Source organism: Erpetoichthys calabaricus, chromosome 9, assembly GCF_900747795.2.
Source record: "Erpetoichthys calabaricus chromosome 9, fErpCal1.3, whole genome shotgun sequence".
NCBI lineage: Eukaryota > Metazoa > Chordata > Cladistia > Polypteriformes > Polypteridae > Erpetoichthys > Erpetoichthys calabaricus.
This window is the reverse complement of record NC_041402.2, coordinates 7,450,889-7,478,613: the sequence shown is the minus strand read 5'-3', so window position 1 is coordinate 7,478,613 and position 27,725 is coordinate 7,450,889. Positions and strand designations below refer to the sequence as shown.

The 27,725-nt window shown below is 42.0% G+C and overlaps 1 protein-coding gene across 2 annotated transcripts in view; it reads right to left on the bottom strand.

The window, feature by feature from the left end:
• LOC114657342 (adenylate kinase isoenzyme 1) overlaps window positions 1-27,725 on the bottom strand; it is a 250,686-nt gene that overhangs the window by 25,950 nt on the left and 197,011 nt on the right. For both annotated transcript variants that reach the window (XM_051931594.1, XM_028809115.2), the window contains one exon: window positions 12,277-12,316. In XM_051931594.1, coding sequence (XP_051787554.1) covers window positions 12,277-12,316 — 40 coding nt within the window. The remainder of the gene's footprint in view (window positions 1-12,276; window positions 12,317-27,725) is intronic.

Below are 27,725 nucleotides of genomic sequence, written 5' to 3'. Positions count from 1 at the left end.
TGGTAACATGACTGTGCACCAGTGCACAAAGCAAGGTCTATAAAGAAATGGAGGAGCGAGTTTAGTGTGGAGGAACTTGACTGGCCTGCTCAGAGCCCTCCTGACCTCAACCCGACAGAACACCTTTGGGATGAAATCAAGCGGAGACTGAAAGCGAGCCAGGTCTTCATGTCCAGCATCACAAATGCTCTCCTGGTCACAAATTCCCATCAACACACAGCTACACCCTCGTGGAAAGCCTTCCCAGAAGAATTGAAGCTGTTAGAGGTGCAAAGGGTGGGCCTGCGTATTAAGAATGGGATGTCATTAAAGTTCATGTGTGTGTGTGTGTGTGTGTGTGTGTGTGTGTGTGTGAAGGCAGGTGTCCCAATACTTTTGGTAATATAGTGTAAATTCTTCTTCTTCTTATTATTATTACAAATTAGGGTCATCCTGAACATTAACTTTGCCAAGTTCATCCAAGCATCTTTAGGCCTGGTTGTGACACAATAATGTGCTTCCTGGTTTTCAATTCAAAATGAGAACTTAACTGATACAAACAATTGATTTGTTTTAAGATAAACAAATAGACATGCAGGTTAGGGGGGGGGGATCAGTGAGGATAAATTAACCAGTGGGCGTGCGTTCACCCTGCACTGGACCAGCACCATGTCAAGAGTTTGTTCCTGCCTACAGCTGATGGTTGCTGGGATAGGTGACAGCTTCCCCCGTGACCCTAAAAAAATGGACGGCTGGATTGATGTAAACAAATGGCATGATATAGTAGAGATGATCACAAAAACCAGGTGATTACAATAAAGATCACCATTTCCTGGTTAAAATGAACTTTAGCACAGAACAAAGTTGCTAAAAAACATTACTGTGATATTTTCCCGATTACAGCTGGCACCATAAATATGAGGGACATTCAAAAAGTTTCCACACTTTTTTTAAATTCTATTTATTAAGAATTTCAAAAACAAATGACATCACTTTTCTACATAGTCACCGTCCTTTGCGATGCCATTTTCCCCCAGTCACATGACACTCTCAGACACGACCAATCACTACTCCTCCCTGCCGCCTTCACCGTTTCCAATGAAAATTTAAAAGAGCGGAAACTTTTTGAGCATCCCTCGTATGTTGTGAACTCAGAGTTCCAAAGCACAAAAAAGAAATTTAAAAAGTTGCAAACGCACTTCCAATAATGCCCACTAGATGGGGACATAGGACATAAGACCAAACCCAGGCTAAAATAAAAACTTTACCGAAATAAAAAAAGGTTTTAACTCCATAGGATATACTCGGGGATACTGTGAAGTTCCAAAGAGCACAATGGCAACATGGAGTTGCCTAAAACACAAGATAATCCATGAAAACAAAGTCCCAAATCACAAAGCCGGAGAATGTTTAGAAAACAAAGCAAAATACTGAAGGTCAGAGAGCTGCTATGCAATGGGTGACGCCTCAGCACCACAGGAAGTTCTTCTTTATGTAAGGAGTTGTGGGACTCTACCGAGACACAGAGTTGAAGGAGAAACTTTGACAACCTTTAAGGAGAATCTGGATGTTTCAAGTTTGACGCGATTGTATGGAATGTTACTTGCTTCAAATAAAATCAATAACACAAAAAAAGAAGAATCTGCATGAGACATTGGGACAGCTTAGCTATTAGCTAAACAAAATGGACTTAACGGGCTGAATGGTCTCCTCTCATTGGTCAGATTTCTTATGTTCTCAAATGAACACAAGCAAGGCCCTTACTGCGCACTGCATGAATGGCTGACCCCGAGCTCTGACCACCAAAGGTCATGTGAAAAAACAAAATCTCCCCTCAGGGATTAACAGAGTGTATCAAAATCAAAATAAATATATACACTAATTTATCTATCCTACTGAGTCAATGCAGCCACATCCCTTCCTGGCAAAACTCTGGAGCCGACACTAGATGGCGCACAAATCTCTCACAGAGTTCCTCTGCACACACACTCGTAGATTTAGAGCTGCTAGTTAACTTAAGCTGCCACTCTGCAAACTACTGAGACGTGCAACAAAAACCAGGCACACGCAGGCAGGCGCTCGTGAAGTGACACATAACATGGTGCCCTTGCTGTGATTAAGCAGACAACATGCGGTTTTGTGAAGGCCAGGAATATCATCCAGACTTTCCTGTTAAGGGGTAAACTCCGAGATATGCAGGTGGATGAGCCTGTGGGGGCCTGGATGATGGACTATCTATCAGGGAGACCACACAGCTTGTGTGACTCAAGGACTGTGCTCTGAGCAACACTGGAGCACCACAAGGAACAGGCCTGTCTGCTTTACTCTCCACTCTGTACACGTCTGATTACAAATATAACTGCAGGTCAGGTCACTAGTGGAAATTCTCAAGATGATTCTGCACTTATGGAGTGTATTGATATGGGGGATGAGACAGAGGAGAGGAGTCAGGGGGAGAAAGAATTGCACACAACTGAACAATGCGGCACATCCTCTCTGTGATACACCAACACCGAGGACTTTCAGCCAACAAATTACTCAACAGAAGTGTCAAGAAATGCAACTGGGGGGTCCTTTATACCAACAGCATTACATCTGTATAGCACCTCACAGGGACTCTTACGGTGAAATCAGAAGTTTTCTTTCCTTTTAATTTTCTTGCTTTATAATCTTTCTGATGTGTGTTTAGATCAAAGTAGGTGTGTGTATTTATTTACTTATCTACCAATTTGTGTATTTATTTAAAGAGCTTCTGTAAAATGCCAAATTTCACCCTGGAGACAATTAAAGTTTGATCTATATATCTGTCACATCTACCTATTATATGGTGCCTTTCATATCTATCTGCTATATAGGTCACTATATCTGCTATATATCACATCTACCTATTGCCCTTCACGTCTATTATATAGCACCTTTCATATCTTTGTAATATAGTGCCTTACACATCTATTATATAGTGCCTTTCATATCTATCTAGCTATCTATCTAGTGGTTATATAGTGCATTTCATATCTATATCTGTTAAACAGTGCCTTACACATCTATCTATTATATAGTGCCTTTCAAATCCAACTACTGGTATATAGTGCACTTCACATCTATCTATCTTTCATATTGTGCCTTTCAAATCTATGTTATATAGTGCCTTACACATCTATCTATTATATAGTGCCTTTCATATATATCTATCTAGTGGTTATATAGTGCCTTTCATATCTATCTGTTAAATAGTGCCTTACACATCTATCTATTATATAATGCCTTTCATATCTATCTACTGGCTATATAGTGCCCTTCACATCTATCAATCTTTTACATTGTGCCTTTCATATCTGTTATAAACTGCCCTTCAAATCTACCTGTTATATAGTGCCTTACACATCTATTATATAGTGCCTTACACATCCATTACAGTTAGGTCCATAAATATTTGGACAGAGACAACTTTTTCCTAATTTTGGTTCTGTACATTACCACAATGAATTTTAAATGAAACAACTCAGATGCAGTTGAAGTGCAGACTTTCAGCTTTAATTCAGTGTGGTGAACAAAACGATTACATAAAAATGTGAGGCAACTAAAGCATTTTTTTAACACAATCCCTTCATTTCAGGGGCTCCAAAGTAATTGGACAATTGACTCAAAGGCTATTTCATGGGCAGGTGTGGTCAAGTCCGTCGTTATGTCATTATCAATTAAGCAGATAAAAGGCCTGGAGTTGATTTGAGGTGTGGTGCTTGCATGTGGAAGATTTTGCTGTGAACAGACAACATGTGGTCAAAGGAGCTCTCCATGCAGGTGACAGAAGCCATCCTTAAGCTGCGAAGAACAGAAAAAACCCATCCGAGAAATTGCTACAATATTATGAGTGGCAAAATCTACAGTTTGGTACATCCTGAGAAAGAAAGCAAGCACTGGTGAACTCAGCAACGCAAAAAGATCTGGACATCCACGAAAGACAACAGTGGTGGATGATCGCAGAATCATTTCCATGGTGAAGAGAAACCCCTTCACAACAGCCAACCAAGTGAACAACACTCTCCGGGGGTAGGCAGGCGTATCGATATCCAAGTTTACCATAAAGAGAAGACTGCATGAAAGTAAATACAGAGGGTGCACTGCAAGGTGCAAGCCACGCATAAGCCTCAAGAATAGAAAGGCTAGATTGGACTTTGCTAAAGAACATCTAAAAAAGCCAGCAGAGTTCTGGAAAAACATTCTTTGGACAGATGAAACCAAGATCAACCTCTACCAGAATGATGGCAAGAAAAAAGTATGGAGAAGGCGTGGAACAGCTCATTATCCAAAGCATAGCACCTCATCTGTAAAACACGGTGGAGGGAGGCAGTGTGATGGCTTGGGCGAGCATGGCTGCCAGTGGCACTGGGACACTCGTGTTTATTGATGATGTGACACAGGACAGAAGCAGCCGAATGAATTCTGAGGTGTTCAGAGACATACTGTCTGCTCAAATCCAGCTCAATGCAGTCAAATTGATTCATGATACAGATGGACAATGACCCAAAACATACAGCCAAAGCAACCCAGGAGTTTATTAAAGCAAAGAAGTGGAAACTTCTTGAAAGGCCAAGTCAGTCACCTGATCTTAACCCAACTGAGCAGGCATTTCACTTGTTGAAGACTAAACTTCAGACAGAAAGGCCCACAAACAAACAGCAACTGAAAGCCGCTGCAGTAAAGGCCTGGCAGAGCATTAAAAAGGAGGAAACCCAACATCTGGTGATGTCCAGGAGTTCAAGACTTCAGGCTGTCATTGCCAGCAAAGGGTTTTCAACCAAGTATTAGAAATGAACATTTTATTTCCAGTTATTTAATTTGTCCAATTACTTTGGAGCCCCTGAAATGAAGGGATTGTGTTAAAAAATGCTTTAGTTGCCTCACATTTTTATGCAATCGTTTTGTTCACCCCACTGAATTAAAGCTGAAAGTCTGCACTTCAACTGCATCTGAGTTGTTTCATTTAAAATTCATTGTGGTAATGTACAGAACCAAAATTAGAAAAAAGTTGTCTCTGTCCAAATATATATGGACCTAACTGTATATAGTGCCTTTCATATCTATCCATATAGCTATCTAGCTGGTGGTTATATAGTACCTTACACATCTATTATATACTGCCTTTTATATCTATATATCTAGTGGTTATAAAGTACCCTTAACATCAATTAGATAGATAAGATAGATAGACAGATAGATACTTTATTAATCCCAATGGGAAATTCACATAATACAATTATATAGTGTCTTTCATATCTATCAGTTATATAGTGCACTTCAACTCTATTATATAGATTTTATTTGACTTGTTCTTGAAGACTCAGACCCCTCAATTGTTTTTTTCCTTAATTAGCTGCCAAACAATAATGAGATACAAAATGAGCCAAAACAGGACCAGCAAACTGTGACCATTGTACAATATCTGAAAATAAAGAAAAGTGAAGGTCTCAGGAATCCACAAACTTGGAAATGCTGCTATTGCATAATGAGAGCAGCAAGAAGCCATGAAATTAAAGAACGGGTTTAATTAATGACAAGACCCAGCACCACATTAAGGAACTGGTTGGAGTTTGATGCCCTGACTTAGTTGGTCTTCTGTTGGCTCACTCACTTCAATTTGGGTAACATTTAAGGAAAGAAATGAAGCAATTCAGAGGAATGATGAAGAAATTCAGAGAAACGTTTCTTAAAAACCAAGTCAATTAAAATTAATTCAAAAGAAGTTAATTAGCAGCAAAATCAGATCACTAATTAAGAAAACACATCTATCTATTTATCTAGTGGTTATATAGTGCCTCTCATATCTAGCTCTCTGTTGTATAGTACTTTACACATCTATTATATATTGCCCTTCAGATCTATTATATAGAGACTTTTCATATATAGCTCTCTGTTATATAATGCCCTTCACATCTCTTTATTATGCAGTGCCTTTCCTGTCTACCTGTCTAACTCTAGACAGAAAAAGCTGCAAATCAAATATTTGCTAAAAGCACAACTGCAGTATTACAGCAATAATATAAGAGTGACAGACAAACATTACGATATTAACTACAAGTCTTCCCTAAAGGAAAAACTATTCCTGCAATTACACCTGGATTTTTGACAAGCAATGACATTGTGTATAAGAAATGTTAGAATGAAAGAAGCAAGATTGTTTTTACTATTTTAGTTTTAAAATCCCATTTTACAAATTTAGGATAAGCACCTACGCCCAAGTATTCATTTACCAGTAGACTGAAGCATGATGTTTTTAAAGTTAAGCTTACAGAGGCTATCATAAGTCAGATCAGAAACAAAACGATCACATACTGTCAGCGAGTCTTTGTCCATATCGTGTGAAAAGCCTAATTTATAAGAAAGCAGACACACTCCAAGACAAGCACTAAGTCTCACTTCAAAGCAGCGGCCACAGTTGTCATCCTCTGCCTAATGGGACAAGTCACAAGTCCTAGCTGGGGTGCTGAGCTATTAAAGCCGAGGCAGCCGTGAATTTAGATGTTTTCATTTGGCCGCCTATTCTATGTGATATAATGACCATGAAGTAAAATAAAAAAGAGAAAAGAAAAAGAAAAGCGGTGTGTTACAAAAATGATGAATCATCTCACGGTGTCACCTACAGACTGGAATAAGTTCAGTCTGACTAAAAGTGTTTTTCTATAGAGCTTCTAGGACTGTTCCAAGAGTTTGAAAGGTTCATCCAATTCTTGTTACAAATATCAATAAATATTTAAAAGAACAAGTATACGTGTAATTGAAATACTTCTCGTTTTATGGAATAGAAACGTTTACTGAAGTATATTCGACTTTTTTTAAGACCAGTGATTATTTGGACCATTTTCTCTTAGTGCACTAACATGGTACAGTTGGCAACAGAATTGAAGAAAACCAACACTGCGTTTCACGGCCAATCACCATTAAGCGCAGAGTGAGTGTCAAATCAATGACCCATAGTGTAGTTTGGGTTTGCCGTATTAAACTACCGACTTGGAAATTTCAATTATGTTTCACCTCAAGGGTGGCACAGTGGTGTAGTGGTAGTGTTTTTCATTGGGTTTAAGCCTCGGGCTAAAAAGGTATTCCAACATAGTGCCTCCCAGCGTTCGGCTCAGTTGATCGAGCTGCCCTGTGGGGCATCCTGAGGGTTCACGGAATCCCCTCGAGGTTGCTGGATATCATGACCGGCCTGTACACTGGTACTGTAAGTGCTGTGCAGAGTGGGGGGCAGAACCTCTGTGTGTTTCCCAGTTGATTCTGGGGTTCATCAGCGGTGTGTTCTGCTCCTACTCTGTTCAATGCTTGTATGGACTGGGTGTTGGGCAAGGTCGTGGGGTCCAGCAGCTGTGGGGCATCTGTTGGTGAAGAAAGATTCACGGATCTTGACTTTGCTTATGATGCTGTAATCTTCGCGGAGTCAATGGAGGCTCGGATTGGGGTGCTTGAGAGACTGAGCGAGGAGTCCGAGTGTCTGGGCTTGCGAGTGTCCTGGATAAAAACCAACAGCCAGGCCTTTAATGACCTCTTGGGTACGGCCTGGGGGGTTGCCGACCAGGATCCTGAGTTGTTTCATCATGTAGTTGGGTGCGGCAACGCACTGTACCAGTGCATGCTCCCCAACTTGACTTGACTTGTCTCCCTGGAGGAGATGGACAGAATTGCTTGTGGTTGCATCCAATTTTGACAACATCCTCTTTTCCACAACAGTCACCAGAATGTCATTTTGTTTAGATGTTTTGCTGAACCTGAATTCAAATTGCTTCTCCAGGAGACCACAAGCACACAACAACACTCTGGTTATATCAGACTGGTAGAACATTTCCAGGCTCTTGCTGTGCACATCAAAAGACCTGACCATCCTCAGGAGTGCCATTGTGTTGTCAGACCAGTCCAGTTTTCTGTTCAAACAGACCACCAGGTACTTGTAGTGCTGCACCTCCATTTGCTCATCCCTAGATGGTAATGATATACCATAATGATATCTCTCTCTATACATGTACATACATATATATATATATATATATATACATATATATATATATATATATACATATATACATGTATGTGTGTGTGTATATATATATATATATATATATATATATATATATATACACACACACACATACATTATATATATATATATATATTATTATATATATATATATATATATATATATATATATATATATATATATACTGCCTGGCCAAAGAAAAAGTCGCCACCTGGATTTAACTAAGCAAATAGGTACGAGCCTCCTATTGGATAATTACTGCATGGGCGATTATCTTTCAGCTAGCAACAAGTTATTTAACCCCAACTGGTGCAACGAGTTGCTTTTCATTTCTTAAACAATCATGTCGAAAGACACATCTCGTGGTCGTGGAAAAGATGTTAGTCTGTTTGAGAAGGGTCAAATCATTGGCATGCATCAAGCAGAGAAAACATCTAAGGAGATTGCAGAAACTACTAAAATTGGGTTAAGAACTGTCCAATGCATTATTAAAAACTGGAAGGATAGTGGGGACCCATCGTCTTCGAGGAAGAAATGTGGCTGGAAAAAAGTCCTGAATGATCATGATCGGCGATCACTTAAATGTTTGGTGAAATCAAATCGAAGAAAAACAACAGTAGAACTCAGGTCTATGTTTAATAGTGAAAGTAAGAGCATTTCCACACACACAATGCGAAGGGAACTCAAGGGATTGGGACTGAACAACTGTGTAGCCGTAAGGAAACCACTAATCAGTGAGGCAAACTGGAAAAAAAGGCTTCAATTTGCTAGGGAGCATAAAGATTGGACTCTGGAGCAATGGAAGAAGGTCATGTGGTCTGATGAGTCCAGATTTACCCTGTTCCAGAGTGATGGGTGCATCTGGGTAAGAAGAGAGGCAGATGAAGTGATGCACCCATCATGCAAGATCTTGGTGAAAAATTAATGCAACACTGGATGGCACTAAATGTGACATTGCAGAAGCTTATTGAAACAATGCCACAGCGAATGCGTGCCGTAATCAAAGCTAAAGGCGGTCCAACGAAATATTAGAGTGTGCGACCTTTTTTTTTTGGCCAGGCAGTGTATATATTATTATATATATATATATATATATATATATATATATATATACACACACACACACACACACACACACACACACACACACACACACACACTAGGGGGCTTTGCTCGCCCACCCCCTTCCAAACGGGGGAGCTACGCACCAGCCACTTTGCATCTCTGCCTCTTGTGTTGTGAAGAGGGGGGCTGTACGCACGCTAAGGAGATGCGATCGCTCCTCCGAAACCCCCTCTTAAACGTTTTTTTTTTTTTACCTCCTCTATGCTCGATCAGCTGCTGCTGCTTCTGCCGTGCTGTGTGATCTGCATCTCATGCGGCGCTTCGATCATTTAAAAGCCTGTACAGCCGCTGTCCTTCTGTCTCACTGCCTCGTCTTGCGGGATGTTAAAGTGTCTCTGAGAAAATAACGTCTCAATTCCTTCCAAGATTTTTTTTTTTTCCAAAATAGAGAGATATTTCTATATCAATATACTAGGGGGCTTTGCTCGCCAACCCCCCTGCCTGCACCACGCGCCTGCCACTTCATGTCTCGAGTGTGGATTTCACTTTCACCAAACAACAAATACAAAATCTAAGAAAACTTCTTTGTCCGTGGTTTTGCAAATAAATTTCGTGTAAAGTGTGATACTTTTGGAAGTATGAGTTTGTATCCATTATTGGCTGTAGAATTTCTAATACGTCCGATCGTTTAACTCTTTCGATTCCATGTTGCACCGCTTCTCCACGATCATAAATATAAGCCTGACCGAATTGTGGTTTCTTCAAAATTAAACTTGTCGCAGCTTTAGTTGTTGTGGGACCACAGATTCTAATAGCGTATGGTCCTGAATCTGAGCATTGAATGTTGCGAACGCGAACGGGTTATTGTAGATTCAGATATTTTGCCTGTAGTGTTTGTGGATTTCACTTTCAAACAACAAATCTTTTTGATTTCCACATGAAATGCAAAATTGACTTTCATCTGAAAAGACAACTTTAGACCACTGAGCTGTTAACAGTCCAGTAAGTTATCTCCTTAGCCCAGGTAAGACACTTCTGATGTGGCCTCTAGTTCAGAAGTGGCTTGACACAAGGAATGCTGTGACAGTTGTAGCCCACGTCCCCATTACGTCTGTGTGTGGTGGCTCTTGAAGCCCCGACTCCAGCCGCAGTCCACTCCTTGGGAATTTCCCCCAAATTCTTCAATGGGCTCAGCTTCACACTCCTCTCAAGGCCATGCTTATCCTTGTTGCTTGTTCACCTTTTTCTGCTGTCACATTTTTTCCTTCCACTCAACTTTCCATTAATCTGTTTGGATATGTCACTCTGTGAACAGCCAGCTTCTTTAGCAATGACCTTCTGTGGCTTCTCCTTCTTGTGGAGGGTCTCACTGATTGTCTTCTGGACAACTGTCAAGTCAGCAGTCTGATTGTGTGGCCTACTGAACCAGACGGAGAGACCACTTAAAGTCTCAGGACCCCTTTGCAGGTGTTTTGGGTTAATTAGCTGAGTGGAGTGTCACACCGGAAGTCTACAATATGGAACTTTTCACAATATTCTAATTTTCTGAGATACTGAATTTTGGGTTTTCATTAGCTAGATGCCATAATCAGCAAAATGAAAAGAAATAAATGCTTGAAATATACTTTCATTTCAGCACAGATGATAATAAAAGCAAATGTAGCTTGCAAGACGAAGAAAAAGAGTCTTGGAGTTTCAGTGCAGGACCAGCTGGATCAGTACTTTGTGGAAGTCCAACACTTCTCTGGCACCAGGACTACACTTCAGTACTGGCAGCAGAAACCGCCAACATACAGTCTTGCTGGCGCCAGTTGCCGTGGACATCGTGTGTCACTGTGTGGCTATCTAAGCAACGAACGTCGTTGCAACGTGAACAAATCTCTCGAAATGTACACTTGTTTAAAGCTTAACAGCAACTTGCTTGCATAAACTGGTTTCTTGGGTTGAAACATTTGATCCTACCGACTACGCTCATTGGGCCACTTAGTCTGTTTGGTCATTGATAGTCAAGCTGTGCTTAACGGCATTATGAACTGCGAGTGTATTTTGATGACTAAAACATAACTTGCATTGAAATATGTGTAGGCCAGCATTTGTGATCTTGCAACAGAAAAAAAAATAAATTTTTTCTAATATTATATAAAAAGATCAGAATAAAAAAAAACTAAAATTTTAAACACAGAACTAAATAAAAATGGTTGACTCCACTGAAAACTAGAACTAAATAAAAATAATAATTAATTTTATAAAATAAAATAAAAACTAGGGTGGCATGGTGGCATAGTGGGTAGAACTGCTGCCTTGCAGTTAGGTGACCTGGGTTTGCTTCCCGGGTCCTCCCTGCGTGGAGTTTGCATGTTCCCACCGTGTCTGTGTGGGTTTACTCCGGGTACTCCAGTTCTCTCCCACGGTCCAAAGACATGCAGGTTAGGTGCATTGGCGATCCTATATTGTCCCTGGTGTGTGCTTGGTGTGCCCTGTGGTGGGCTGGCGCCCTGCCCGGGATTTGTTTCTGCCTTGTGCCCTGTGTTGGCTGGGATTGGCTCCAGCAGACCCCTGTGACCCTGTAGTTCGCATATAGCGGGTTGGATAATAGATGGAAAATAAAAACTAAAACTACAATTAATATCAGACCCGAAATGTCACTGGACAGAGGTTTAGTCACACAGCACACAGCTTTATTGACACAGTTCAGCACAGCACAAGGTAAAACACACAGAGCACTAATCACCACCACAGTCCCCTTCACAACAGGATTTGTCCTCTTCCTCCCGACTCTGGCCATTGGACGCTGGAGACTGGCCCCTTTTTACAGGGCACCCAGAAGTGCTGCCAAATAGGGCCCTGAAAACATCCAGGTGCCCCCTGGTGGTGACCACGGGCCCCAGCAGGGTTGAGCTTCCATGCTTATAACCCGTGGCCCCACTGGAAACCAAGGGGGCTGCCCTCTGTCGGTCCAGGGGAGAAACAGTCTTGAAAATAATCTTTCTCTAGGTCCTTCCATAATCAGGGCGTCCTGGCCGGGGACGGCCACAACATTTAAACTGAGGCACATATTTTAATATGTCACATTCTTGTTCAGTATCTACTAGAATCTCAGGAATTACAATCATTACACTTCATATAAACACCCCATATTAGAGCAGGTTACACTTATTTGGACTTTTTCTAAGTAATTTTTAGCAAAAACAAAACATATTACCTGCCATATTGAGCTGTTCTGAGAGTAAAAGGTCTTCAACCTGAAGAAAAAAGGAAACACAAAACCATCATTTTACAAATATTTAAAGAGCTACAGGATAAAATTGCGCTAAAAACATCATCTCCTATGTTAATATTTTTGACAGCTTTTTCTGTTGCTCTTTCAGCTTGTCATATTCACATTCTACTTTCTCTGTTAAATCATTAAAATGTATTATTCTTGTATGTAAATTCACACCTTAAGTTATGACGATTTATACCCAAAAGCTATTTATTTCTACGCATTACCAAATACCCCAAAGTCACTTCATGACTAATTCTAAAGCAAAAGGAGCTTTAAAAAGGGGACCAATGGGTTGGGGGGTTATTTCTGCTACTTCTTATACTGGAAAGCCAACTACAGAGGGCTTGGCATTCAGTCTTTTGAAATCCAAGCCCCCTAGCAGCTGTTCCTATATGAGGTTTCATTCACTGTTACAAGAACCCAAGATGGAGATGCTGACGCTGCAGCTCCGATTTCAACACACACATATATATATATATTTATAAATATATATAAGGCTATGCTCAGTCTCAGACATACAGTGCAAGAGCTGCGGCAGACGGCGTTCATTTGAAAAATCGCAGTACATGATAAAATAATGTGGAATTGTACCTTATCATACTTTGATCATGGATGTCCTTCAATACAACATGCATATTCCATAGCGGTCTACTAACAGCTGCTCTCAATTTTTTCACCCAACGTCATACTTTATCCACGCACTCTTAACATACCTGAGCTTGAAACAAATTCTGAGTGAACAAAAAGTACAGGAGTCTGCAAACAACGTAACTATAATCCGCCGCCATTAAAAAGATGGCCCGCCACATTATAATGCACTCTGTGATCTTCAACTCTTCTGGAGAGCCTCCATTTGGCAGATGTATCTACTAGATACAGTAGAAGGGTCTCTGTCACAATTCACACTGCTTCATAACGTGTGGGGAAAAAAAAGGCAGACATTAAAAAGATAAAAAAATTTAAAAAGAGTCCGTATTATGAACAGATTGCCTGTCGGTAGATGTGTACTCCTCTATATGGTGCAGCAATCCACACTCACAAAAACTTTTCTGTAACACCAAGTGCAAGTCCTGCATCAGGAGAACCTCGATGGCCAGGAGGTTAGTAAAGGAGAGCAACTCGGTGACAACAGGTGGCCACAGTGACGCACAAGACAAAGGGGTGTCATCACTGCTAATTCCACAGAAACATTTCAGTTTGTCGGCAGAGCTAATGTTACAAAACAGTTAACCCACAAATAGAGTAAAACATTAAACCAAAATATACAGTGTGCCGCGTTCCCCCCCATAATATTTGGAGGCACATTGATTTCCCCCTCTGCTCCACAGTTTAAAATTACAAATCAAACTATTCAGACTTCAAGTGCACACTGCAGACTTTCGTTTGAGGGGAGGTGCAGATATTCAGGTGCCACACTTTTTCTACATGGCACCCCCATTTCAGGGCACCATAATGTCTGGCACACAGCCATGGCAGGTCTATTAAAGTCATCATATTTAACCCTTTTGTTGCGTGTCCCTCACATGCAATGATGGCTTGAAGTCTGTGATTCACTGATATCACCAGGTGCTGAGGGTCTTCTCTGGTGATGCTCTCCCAAGCCTCTAATGTAGGCATTTTCAGCTCTTGCTTGTTTCAGGGTGCTTGCCCCCCTTTAGCATATGGAAGGCCTGCTCAGTTCCATTGAAATCGGGTGACTGGCTTGGACGTTCAAGAATTTTCCATTTTTTAGCTTTGCTGTCTTTCCTCAGCGGTCTGTTTGGCTCATCATCTTGTGGTAGGATGAAGTGCCATCCACCGAGTTTGGAGTCACTTACTGAACTTGAGCAGATCAGATGTTTGTACACACCTCAGAATTCATTGTGCCACTGCCATCAATGAAGTGAAGTGTGGCAGTCAAGACTTGCGGCAGCCATACATGCCCAAGCCATAACACCCCCAACACCGCCATGTGTAACAGATGAGGTGGGTCTGCTTTACAGTTCCTGGTCGTCTCCACACTTTGCTCTCACCATCACTCTGATGAGGTTCATCGTTGTCTTGTCTGTCCACAAGACCTTTTCCCAGACTTCTGCAGGCTCTTTGTCACAAACTGTCATCTGGTCATCCTGTTTTTGTGGTCTCCATCTTGCAGTATGGCCTCTGTGTTTCTGCTCATGAAGTCTCTGACACACACACACATCGGCCCCCCTGTTTCTGATCTGTCAGACAGACATTTGGGGGCTTTTTCTTGACCATAGTGAGGATTCTTCTGTCATCAGCAGTGGAGGTCTTCTTTGTCCTACCAGTCCCTTTGTTATTACTGAGCCCACCAGTGTGTTTTCTTCTTCATGATATTCCAGACAGTTGATTTTGCTCATCCTAAGGTCTTACTGATGGCTCTAATGGTTCTCTTCTCGTATTTCATCCCCATAATGGCTTCTTTGACTTTCTCTTGTCCTCATGTTAAAAATGGCAGCTACAGACTCCAAAGGGTAGAAGCAAGTTGAGGTAACTTATGAAGGAATGAAACCCACCTGAGTGATCACAAACACCTGGGACGCCAACTGTCCCAAACATTATGGCGCTCCGAAATGTGGTGACCATGTACAAAAAGTGTGGTGTGAGTGAAATGTCTGCAAATCCCCGATAGATACACCTGAAAGGCAAGATAGATAGATAGATAGATAGATAGATAGATAGATAGATAGATAGATAGATACACCGATAGATAGATAGATAGATAGATAGATAGATAGATAGATAGATAGATAGATACACCGATAGATAGATACACCGATAGATAGATACACCGATAGATAGATAGATACTTTATTAATCCCTAGGGGAAATTCAAAATGAAATGAAAGTCTGCAGGGTGCACTTTAATCACAAGTCTGAATTGTTTGATTTGTAATTTTAAACTGTGGAGCAGAGGGGGAAATCAATGTGTCTGTGTCCCAAACATTCTGAATGCATTTTTCACACTTTAAAGTATAAATAGAGGAAAAAAAAACTAATACTACAGTATTCATTAACATTTTCAGAAATAAGTTATTGAGAGGCAATTATGAAAAACTGGGAAAGGGTTTCAGAGAGAAGGCTCAGGGGAGAGACCACCATAGGGGATGCAGTCTTTTGCAGTGAGACAACTCAGAGAAGCAGTGAGAAAAAACAGAAAGGCCTGCATACGTTGCATCTATTGATTTGGAGAAAGGCTTATGATCGAGTGTCATGTCAAGAGGTCTGGAGGTGCAGGAGAGAGGAAGAAGGACCAGAGAAGTGTGTGAGGATTGTTCAGGATATGTCTGAGGGAGTGAGGACTTGGGGATCAGGGTAACAGACAAGACCCCAGTTAGAGGAAGTCTGCACCAGAGGTCTTCCTGAAGTCCTTACCTCTTTGATCTAGTTATGGATGAGTTGACTTGTGGGATAAAAGACCAGTCCTCATGGTGCAAGCTTTGTGCTGATGACATTGTGTTGTGTGGCACCAGAAAAGAAGAAGTGGAGAAGTAGAAAGAATGGAGAAGACAGAGAACTGATGATAAATACAGACAGATTATATGAGGTTTACTGACGATCAGGACTGAGAGGTTAGCCTGCAGAGAAATCTTCTGAAAACGGCGGAGAAGTTTAAATATCATGGATCAGTGGTAGCTCAAGATGGAGATGCAGAGTGCAGTGTGGATGGAACAGCTGGTAGAAGGGATCAGGAGTATCGTGTGATCAAAGAATTAATGGTAAGGTGAAGGTTAAAAGGTCAGGTCTTTAAGACAGTGGTAAGATCAGCAATGATGTATGGAGCTGAGACACGGACATTAACTGGGGCACAGGAGAAGAAGTTGGATGTGGCAGAAATGAGAATATTGAGATGTATGTGTGGAGTTATAAAGAAGGACAGAATAAGAAATAAGACCATCAGAAGTACAACAAAAGTGGGAAAGAAATCTAAGAAAGGACTGGAAAGTAGAGTGAAGTAGTATGGATGTGTTTTGAGGAGAGACCATGAATATGTGGGCAAAAGAGTGATGGGAATGGAAGTCCAGGGGAACAGAAAGCGAGGGAGGCCAAAGCGGAGGTGGATGGATAAAGTAAAAAAAGATTTGAAGGAAAAAGGTCTGATTAGGGAGGAGGAGTATAGAGAAGGTTGATCAAGCACATTGACCCCACAGTGAAGTGGGAAAAGGTTACGAGGAAGACGACGTGGTAGCACAAAATGGAGAATTAGATGCAGAGATAACCCATAGAGTGCAGTGTGGATGGAACAATTGGAAGAAGGTGTCAGGAGTATTGTGTGATCAAAGAATTAAAAGGGTTAAAGTTTAAGTTTCTAAGACCAGCAATGATGAATGGGGCTGAGACACGGGCAGTAAAGGAGCACAGGAGAAGAAGTGAGATGTGGCTGAAATGAGAATGTTAAGATGGATGTGTGGAGTTACAAAAAAAAGGCAGAACAAGAAATGAGACCATCAGAAGCACAACACAAGTGGGAGCGACATTTAAGAAAGTACAGGAAAGAAGGCTGAAGTGGTACGGATATGTGATGAGGAGAGACGAGGAAGATGTGGGCAAAAGAGTGATGGGAGTGGTAGTCCAGCAGAAGAGAAAGTGAGGAAGGCAAAAGCAGAGGTGGATGGATAAAGTAAAAGAAGATTTGAAGGATAAGGGGGTCTGATTAGGTAGGAGGTGTATGGAGAAGGTTGATGAAGCACATCAACCCCACATAGAAGTGGAAAAAGATTAAGAAGATGAAGACGTGGTAGCACAAGATGAAGAATTAGATGCAGAGATAACCCATAGAATGCAGTGTGTAAGGAACAGCTGGAAGAAGGCATCAGGAGTGTTGTGTGATTGAAGAAATAAGGCCAAGCTTAAATTTAACATTTTTAAAACTGTGGTAAGACCATCAATGATGTATGGAACTGAGATGTGGGCAGTGAATGGAGCACAGGAGAATAAGTTGGATGTGGCAGAAATGAGAATGTGGAGATGGATATGTGGAGTTGCAAAAAAAAAAAAAAAAAAGACAGAATAAGAACAGAGACAATCAGAAGCACAACACAAGTGGGAGAGAAATCTAAGAGAGGACTGGAAAGGAGGCTAAAGTGGTGTGGACATGTGATGGGGAGAGACAAGGAAGATGTGGGATCAAAAGAGTGATGGGAATGGAAGTCCAAGGGAAGAGAAAGCAAGGAAGGCCAAAGTGGAGGTGTGAATTGATAAAGAAAAAGAAGATCTGAAGGAAAAAAGTCTGACTGGGGATGAGGTGCTGCTTAGAGAAGGTTGATCAAGCACATCAATCCCACACAGAAGTGGGAAAAGAGGAAGAGGAAGAAGAAGATGGGACTGGATGATAGGGCCTAGTGAGGAGGAGGTGCACAAAGAGAAGAAGAGAAGACCCAACACCACATTGTTGGTGGACCCCAGTGCTTGCCTGGTACATCCTTGATATTTATCTAATTTTTTTTTTTTTTTTGGCTGTATGATGTGGACCTATCAAACTGTGGTGGGCGGCCGGGTCCCGTACCCGGCCAGGACGGCCCTTTAACACTTGATCCGGGGGAACACCCATGGGCTTTTCACCCTACGTTCCACAGAACACTTGGTGGCAGCCCCCCTGGGTTGCATCGGGGCCACAATGGTGGAACACTGGAGCTCATCCCTGCTGGTCTCCATGGCTACCGCCCGGGGAAGCCGCATGGCTTAACGAGCCCCAAACCCGGAAGTGCAGCCTGAAGTAGGTCAATGAGGACCTGGAGCACTTCCGGGGCTGCAGCCACTACTCGAGGAGCCAGAGTCGGGAGACAAAGCTTGACGAAGAGGAGTGGTGGAAGAAGAGGAAGAGTGTTGTGTTTTTGTTTGTGGGGCTGTGTTGTTGCCTGTGGGGACAGGGAAGGTGTTGCACAACCCACAGGCGAAGAAATTGAAATAAAACATTTATTTGTTTTTATCAGTGTGCCTCCCGCGTCTGTCTGTGTCGGGTCAGGCACCAATATAGCGCCTTTCTGTTACACAAACCTACAAAAGAACACCTGTAGGTGGAGCAAATGTGTCAAAAATGAGAGAGCGAAAAGGCCGTGGAGATGTGCAGAAAGTGGTCAGCTCTGAGCGTCAGTCTCAGTGACAAGAAGAATTTTCACATGACCTCAGAGAATTTGGTGATCTGTGATGGAAAAGATTCTAGCTGCTTAATTAGCCCCCTGAGAATTCAACTTCAACTCAGGTTGAACACACGACACAGCTGGCGACGCGGCTTCTTTTCATGAGAGAGGAGGGTTCTTGGCAGACCAACAGAAACAGACGTTGTGCCACTTGACAGACATGGTGGTGTCTTCTCACACCTCCTTGTACTTCTATCTATTTGGATGTTCAACTGTCAGAGACTCACGTATAAAGTGCAAAAGAGGATGTTGCTTGTCTTTGGACAGATGTTGTGCTCCTTAAGCCCGGCAAGATGCACTTTTAGTAACTGACTGTTTGGTCAAAGAGGACACGTGTAAGAAATTGTGGATTTACAGGCGGCCTCAGGCTTGGCCAGTGGTGCTACTTTGTAAAGTTACTGTTGATACTTAACAGGTGTCTTATGGTACTGCAAAGTTAATTTATGTACATTGTTTGACAATTGGGCAGCACGGTGGCGCAACGGTAGCGCTGCTGCCTCGCAGTTTGGAGACCTGGGTTCGCTTCCCGGGTCCTCCCTGCGTGGAGTTTGCATGTTCTCCCCGTGTCTGCGTGGGTTTCCTCCCAAAGACCAGCCAACTGTTTTATAACTTCTGGGTCTGGATATCAACAAGTCTTTTCATTACTTTCCCAAATGAAGATGGCTACACGCGTTGGGAGACGAGTCAAACTGTAGGCTGCAATAGGTATGACACGGGTCACCTAACACCCACATCATAAGTCAGGGGTCCGATCACCCTCCCACAACCCTAAATTTTAACCACAGTGCAACTGGGCATTCGAGGGACGTCCTATAACTGACGTTGTGGACACTCTGTGACTCATCTCAAGAGCATTACATGTCTAAGGAGGTTCTGCTGAAGGTTTATAACACACTGATGAGGCCACATCTGGAGTCCTGTATGCAGTTTTGGTCTCCAGGCTACAGAAAGGACATGACAGCACAAGAAAAGGTCCAGAGACAAGCGACTGGGCTGATTCAGGACTACAGGGGATGAGTTATGAGGGGAAAGATTAAAAGAGCTGAGCCTTTAAAGGAGATGAAGAGGGGACCTGACTGAAGGGTTTAAAATTATGAAGGGAATTAGTCCAGTGGATCGAGACGGTGACTCGGTGGCGAGTTCAAGGACACGGTGACAGAGTTGGAAACTTGTTCAGGGGAAATTTCACACAAACATGATGAAGTTTTTCTTTACACAGAGAGAACCACAGACAGATGGCATAAGTGGCCAAGTAGTGTGGTAGACAGGAGGACTTTAGGGCCCTTCAAAACTCGACTTGATGACATTTTAGAAGAATGAAGTGGACAGGACTGGCGAGCTTTGCTGGGCGCAATGGCCTGTTCTCATCCGGATTGTTCTAATGTTGCGATGTCTGAAAATCAAAAGTCCACCTTATGAGAAGGACTTCGTAGCGGACTCGACACAATCAACTGCCCGGCAGTGTTCAGAAGCCATTAAGAAGGCTAACAGGTTATATAGTGCCTTGATGTGTGGAGTACAAGCCACAGGAGGTTCTGCTCAAGTTTTTATAACACACTGGTGAGGCCTCATCTGGAGTCCTGGGTGCAGTTTTGGTCTCCAGAGGTCCAGAGAAGAGCGACTAGGCTGATTACAGGGCTACAGGGGATGAGTTATGAGGAAAGATTAAAAGAGCTGAGCCTTTAATGGAGATGAAGAGGAGACCTTGAAGGGAATTAGTGCAGTGGATTGAAATGGTGACTTTAAAATGAGTTTATCAAGAACACAGGGACACAGTTGGAAACAAAGGGTAAATTTGGCAGAAATATTAGAAAGTTTTTCTCTACACAGAGAACCACAGACACTTGGAATAAGCGACCAAGTAGTGTGGAGGACAGCAGGTCAACTCGACTTGATGTTATTTTTGAGGAATTGAGTGGATAGGACTGGCGAGCTTTGTTGGGCTGAATGGCCTGTAGGAAGCTCTGTCAAAGCCCAGCCCAAGCCCGAATGGATGGAAGAAGTCGCTTCAGCCTGTTTTTCCAAATATTTTCACCGCTGCTGAATTTGGCCTCCAATTATTGGGCTTCCCCTCCGAGACCGGCTGTCAAGAGCTTCATTCGAGTTATGATTTGCAGTGTCAATCGATGTCAAACGAAAGAAAACAAAAGAAAAGTTTTCTTTCCAAAGTGATTTCTTACCGCTATATCACTAGGGAGGGATATCATCTTATATGTTATCTATCTATCTATCTTATATATATATATATATATATATATATATATATATATATATATATATATATATATATATATATATATATATATATATATATATCTGTCTATATATATATGTCTGTCTATATAAAATTCTTTTCGCGTTTGAAACAGAAATTACGTATGGCCACATGATATGGAAATTACCTATGACCACAGTACATATTATAATACAGGAACTAATCACTTCGTTTGTGGACACCATTTTTATATCGTCTTTACGATTGTTATTATTTGTGTGCACCCCACATCGCCCTCTCCCACCCCTCCTGTCTGGACTACAGCACTGAGCCGTCCGCTGCCACGCACGTTCTGACAGAGAAGTTTTATTTATTTGTCCACGTGACTGTCGCTGAAACTGCCATATTGTAACTTTTTGGTTAGTTGGCAGTACTTAATAGTAGAAGAGATGAGGAAAACAGCTTTGCATCTTTCTACTTTTTAACTGCGCCGAGCTGTAAACAATGTGAAGACGAGACCACTTTAAGCGGCGAGGGGTCGTGAGAACAAAGCGGATGCTGGGAGGTGTGGAATGTCGGGCTGCTCCGCCGGGTCGAGAGCTTTGCAGTTTCGGGCAGCGTCCTCTCTTCTCGCACTGTTTGTGACACTTCAAGTCCCCCGTCGGCTCCTGGGAGAGTGGAAATCTTTGCGAATGAGTGTAATCGGCATCATTAAAGCAGGACTCTGTTTGTAAATTGCCCTGCACGACTATTTACTGTCCCTTAAGGTAAGTTCGGGTCACTAAAACCCCACAACATTCAAGGTTGCTTTTATGATTAATTATTTTAACAAGTAAATCACAGGCATGTAGTGCAAGGTTGTCAGGCAAAAATTTGGACGATCACATAGAAAATGTAATTTCTATACCACAGCGGTCGTGTAGCACCTTTCACAAGGGATCTACTACTGAGAAATGATCCAAATATATTTTAGCTGCTGTTAGTACTAATTACCTGTTGTGTTATAGCGCCTTTAAAATGTAGTTTACCCCAAACCACTCCAGTAGTGCTCAATGTATCTTTACTTCTTAAATGTTAATGTTTTACTGTTTAATAACTTATAGGACTACGTTTTATTTTTTCCCCTTGCACTCAGTGAGCGAAGCCACTGGGTATTCAACTAGTATCTATAGAGATTCGAGTTAAGTAACACACTGCAGTCACTAAAACTTATTCCAAGGGAGCGGGCGCTGGACACAATGGCCTGCTCTCCTCCGGATTGTTCTAATGCTCTATTGCGGGCTGCTGTTACTCTCTGTTGCAGGTTTCCCACAATGAAGTGAGAGGGGTGAAAGAGCAGCAGTGCACCACAACCACTAGGGGCCGTAAGTGAGCTCCTCAAGACCTGACAGCATTGCTTCTTCCCGTTTGGTTTTCTGTCTTAAAGTGTCCCCCACCATTTAATGACAGTGCTAGTCAATACACATTTAAACAACTGAGCATTTACGCATGCATGTGCACCTCAGAAGAGATCTGTGCAGTACTCGTACACTCAGAATGAATCTCCTTCACCACTGAATACATTTCTGCTTTTAATATTTTTATTATTACCTTTACCTCTCTGATGCATGGTTCCAGGCCTTGTTGTGATGTGAGATTTTGCATATAGGTTGATAAATATTTTGTATGTCTTTATTTGTAACTTAGGCAAAACAATGTAATATTAGTGTTTCATTAATGAGAAGCATTCATGTTTATATCCCCCCCCACGCCCCTTTCAAAAATGAATTTTACGACAGAATTGGGGAAGAAGTGCCTTAAACAAATTTGGCTAATGTATCTCTGAAGTCTCTCAGTCAACCCCCATAGGAAACTCAGGCTGCCTAAATGGCAAACTTTAGCTCAACAAATGGTTTTGGGCTCATGTGTGAAGATGTTCTATTCCCAGATTGGTCTGAAGTATGGCTGTTTGGAACTGTCTTGTATCAGAAGCCTTTAAGTACTATGATGTCCTGTTGGCTCCAGGGGTTGGACAGAGAATCTATAAATTTGCTCACTCCCTCACGCTCTTACCAAACTGATGCATGAACTGAAAAGGACAACACAATGAAGAGCGCAGCTCGGCAGCCATATTGAGACAGGCGTGCGGCCTGTTCTAAAGAAAGGTGACCACAAATGAGGACTTAGAGACATTTTAAGTAACTAACAAGTCTGTGTGCCGCCTGAAACTACACATCACCATCTGCATTACTAAACCACAGTTTAATTTATGCACGGCAGACGCACCGAGGCGCCCGCCCCAGAGTCAAACGCAGCGGCTTCCCAGAGTCAGTAGGTGGCGCACAAACAACACAACCTGTAAACTAAACTTGCTCTAATCCACTGTGCCAGTAATATAGATCACATTACGGTTATTCAGTAACACAGAAACAAAAACGAGACCCCATAGATAAAAACAATAAACAGAGGCTCCTACAACGCGCTTCACAAACACCAGAAGCAAAGAACTCACAGGCCGTGGCGCCCCAGAGTCAAATGCAGCGGCTTCCCAGAGTCAGTAGGTGGCGCCCAAACAACACAACCTGTAAACTAAACTTGCTCTCATCCACTGTGCCAGTAATATAGATCACATAACGGTCACAGACTCAAACCCAGCGGCTTCCCAGACTCAGTGGGTGGCACACGAACACCACAGCCTGTAAACTAAACTTGCTATGTGCTCCACTCTGCTAGCAGTCGGTGTCAGCAAAGGCAACGGAATCACGTCTCCACAACACGAAACCACTTTAGTACAGATATACTTATTTAATTAAATGACATTTCCCCAGACACACCCACCCACCATGATATTTCATCCATCCACATATCAGACGGAACAGAAACTGATTGCCATTCTTGGATTTACGATTCTTTAGAGAATCGCGGGCTTACTTGTTTATCAGGTTGTATGGTTGCCAATATTCAACTGTACTTTGCATATTGTTATTATTTATGAATATTATCAATAATCTGCGGTGGGCTGGCACCCTGCCCAGGGTTCGTTTCCTGCCTTGCGCCCTGTGTTGGCTGGGATTGGCTCCAGGAGACCCCCATGACCCTGTAGTTAGGATATAGCGGGTTGGATAATGGATGGATGTGTATTATCAATAATACATTGTTTAAATTGTAACTTAACTCCTGCTAGTCTTTTACTACACCTAGTTCCTGAGGTTATAGATGTAGAAGAGAAGGTGGGGAGACATTATATGGTACAGTACCTTATAAACAGTGGTAAGTATGGGAGATTTGAGGCATTCTGACAAAGGCTACTTATTAGTAATACAAAAGGAGAAAGCAGAGCAATATATTACTCTACCAAGACAAAACAACATCATTGAAAACTTCTCGGACCTCTGTGGGTGTCTGCATTTGCGGACCCTTCTGCACTGTGACCAAATGTGCACACACACACACACACACGTAGGTGGGGTGTGATATCACAGGCATGGTGGTGTGAGCTGCACTGCTACGTGTGAAAACAACAGCAGCAGCTAATGGAAGGAGAAAATCTACATGTCAGTAGCAGAAGACTGAAAAAGAAATGGTGTATGTGAAGTTTTGACAGGGGATTAGTTTCCGAGATTTTTGGTTTCGTGTGGGTAAAGACCCATTTTTGCTCAATTTCCCCCCTCTGCTCCATTTGTAATTACAATTACAAATCAAGCAGCTCAGACTTGTGACTAAAGTGCACACTGCAGACTTCCCTTTAAGGGGATTTGCAGGCATTTCGGTCCCACCACGTTGAAATGACAACACAATTTTGCAACTTCAAACTTGCATTACGTTTAGAAGGTCAGTCACTGCCTAGGCAGACCAAACCGAAGAAACCCCTGCGGGCGACACATCTGACAGACAGTGACAGATTCGCCGCACAACGCATCATACTTGAATTCGGCCAATGACCTGGCCCACTTTCTCTTTGTCCCCTTTCTTCCAGGATGACCCGATCCCACCCGCTGATCCAGAGCTGCAGGGTACCGACCTGATGAGGAGGATTTATCAGTGCCTGGACTGAAGAAGGGTGCCATGGCAGGACGACTAATGAAGTTACTGCTTGTGTGTCGTGGAGTGATAGCTCCCGTTTCAATAAATATGCCTGCTGTTGCTCTTTTAAGTTGAATAATAAAGCTGGTTATCTCAAAGCCTGAGATCAAGCCTCGTCTTTTGGGTGCAAGACAGTGACTCACGTATCACAAGATCAAGGCAGACCTAACTAAACATTTAGAAGTAAGAAACAGAAGGCGGCCCCGACTTTCCATTATCTTCGGACAATAAATTTTCTTTCTATAAAAAGGATAGCAGAGAGCAGACACCACTCACTGCAGTATCATCTTCTGAAATGAAACACTTTGCCAAAGAGCAAGTAAGAGCTGGTCTTGCCCCGGGGCTGTGAATGTGTTTACAAGGCGTCAACAGCGCGGCAAAGGAAAACCCGCTGGACTGGCAGGGTGGGTAGGGCACAATTTCATTTCCTCATTTTCATGGCCAAATACGAGCTGTGAAAGGAAAAGGTGGCACCCTGTGAACCAGACTTAATGTTTACACATTTGACAAAGCAATAGGAAAAATAATCTATCCATACCGTGTCACATGTCATAGGTTAAAGGGTTAGAAAAACAAATTGAAGAAAATAAAATTACAACCACAAGCATCTCTAAGTCAGCACTCTAACGCCACACTTCCATTTTACAAAACCACCAGCTTCGCATCAGCAAGGCTTACACATCCAATTGCAGGACCAGCCAGAGACACCCAATGCTCCGAGGGGCGCTCCAACTATTCTGGTGCCATAAATCTTGCAGGCAGCCTGACCTTTGAGACTTGGAGATTCCAACCAAGATAGCACACTACAGATTTTAAAAATAACTATTCCGGTGCACGGGAGATTTTCAAATGACCATCCATTCATCTATTCATCCAATATCAAATCCAAATAATCCAGTTGGCTAGTAGTAAGAGATATTTCTTTTTATTTTAATCATTTATTACTAAACTAGGGGGCTCCGCCCCCTGCTCGCTTCGCTCGCCAACCCCTGGTGTTGGGAATGACAAAGAGCGTGATGTATGAATGAGATATAGAATAGTGTGACGGTGTAGATGATGCAAATAGAAAGCAAACAATAAAGTGTGTGGCACAGTGTAAAGGTTTATTTGAAAATTTCTTTGTACACGCCGTTTAAGTGTAAAAGGTAATTCCAGCTCAGAACTTGTAAGGTCAATGAAGATGGTTATTGTTGTGATCAGAGTCAAGTTTGTCAGAGCTTAGAAAGAGTTGTGTCTCTCCAGGAAGTAATGGAATGACTTGGGTATTAATGTTTTCCATATTAATATTTTTTGGACATAATATAGTGCGTTGTGTTAAAAGGGGCATTTGGTCTAATGAGATTGCCGTTCGAAATGTCTCTGTAACTAAGTTGTCGCAGATAAAGGCTTGAGGAATTGTAATAATATGTGCCTGAAGTCCAGCTGTATTGGTGAGTGTACCATCTCTCAGTTGTAATAAGCAATTGTTATGATCTGGTTCTGGACATCGTATCTTTTTTACTAACTGTATCTTTTGAAAGCAATGCCAATTGTCTGCGTATTTTAAGGTGCACTGAACAATAGCTGAGTGCATGGCATCTGGAAGAATAGCTAATCACTGTCTAAAATCTCCTCCTCATAAAAGTACCTTTCCTTCAAATCGAATATTATTATTCATAAACGTTTGTAGAAGTTTATGAATGGTGTTGAGTAAGTGACTTCATGCCATTGAACATTCATCAATAAACAACATTTTTTCAAGACGGATGTCACGTGCAGTGCCACCGTTAATGTTCATAGTGGATACCGATTTGTAGGATCTAATGTAGTTGATAAAGATTTCACTTTCAGGTACATCGTCAGTTATAAGCTTCTGTAGATATTCAGTATATGAATGTAAAGAAGGCAGTCTAATTTGACCCTTTTGACAACAACGTGTAAATGTATAACTTGTATTTCCAGTTGTTTCTTCAGGGAAGTGAACTGAATGACAATGATTGCAAATGACATTCATTAATCCGAATGAATTTTCCTGGTGTATGTTTTTCTTGTGCCGTTTGAGAGGCGCGTTGTTGCATGTGTAGTATTTGGGACGTGTTGTTTTGGAGCTGTAATCGATTTGCCTGTGCTGTGTGAGAAGCCCGTTGTAGCCTTCGCTGCCATTAACGTATGTCTGAGACGGGAGGTGTTTCGTTTTGAATCCGTGCCTGTTGCGATGCAGCACTTTGATTGATAGTTTGCGTCATGTGGATCTAGGATGTAGATTTGTGCATATTTGCGTTGTTGATTTGTTTCAGGGTGCACTGTTCCAATGCGATGCAGTATTTGTGCACATATGCGAAAGTAGTATGGGCCATTGCCTTTTGGTGGCCTGATATTTACTCCGGTATATGCAAAAGCAAATGAACTATTGTAGGATCTAATGCAGTTCATAAAGTTTTTACTTTTAGGTACATCGTTAGTTAGAAGCTTTAGTTGAGCTTTGCGTTTTTGGAGTCGAGACATTTTTTCTTTTAGAAATATGGATAAGTAATAAGGAGTATTGCACTCACTGTTAATATGGAGCCTTTTCTGCGGTTGAACGGTTAATAGTGCCTTATTGTAATGAGATCCACCTATGCTGCTTAGCCGTCTATTTTGTTGTTTCTTTCGTTTTTGTGTGTTTGTTCCTGTTATCCTTTCCTTTTCGTTTTGTACCCGTGACCGTGTATTCATGACTTGTTTCTTTCTCAGCATGCGAAATATGGATAAGTAATAAGGAGGATCGCAGTCACTGTTAATATGTTTCTTTTTCTGCAGTTGAACGGTTAATAGTGCTTTATTGTAAGGAGATCCACCAATGCTGACACCTATGCTGTCTAGTGTGAAGGTGTTGATGTTCACTTTAGAATATGTGGCTTTGGGTGTCACTTCTTATGGATGTGTGTGTGTGTGTGGGGGGGGGGGGGGTTGAGGATTGTTGTCGCGCGAGCGTCTTCTTTCTTTTTGTG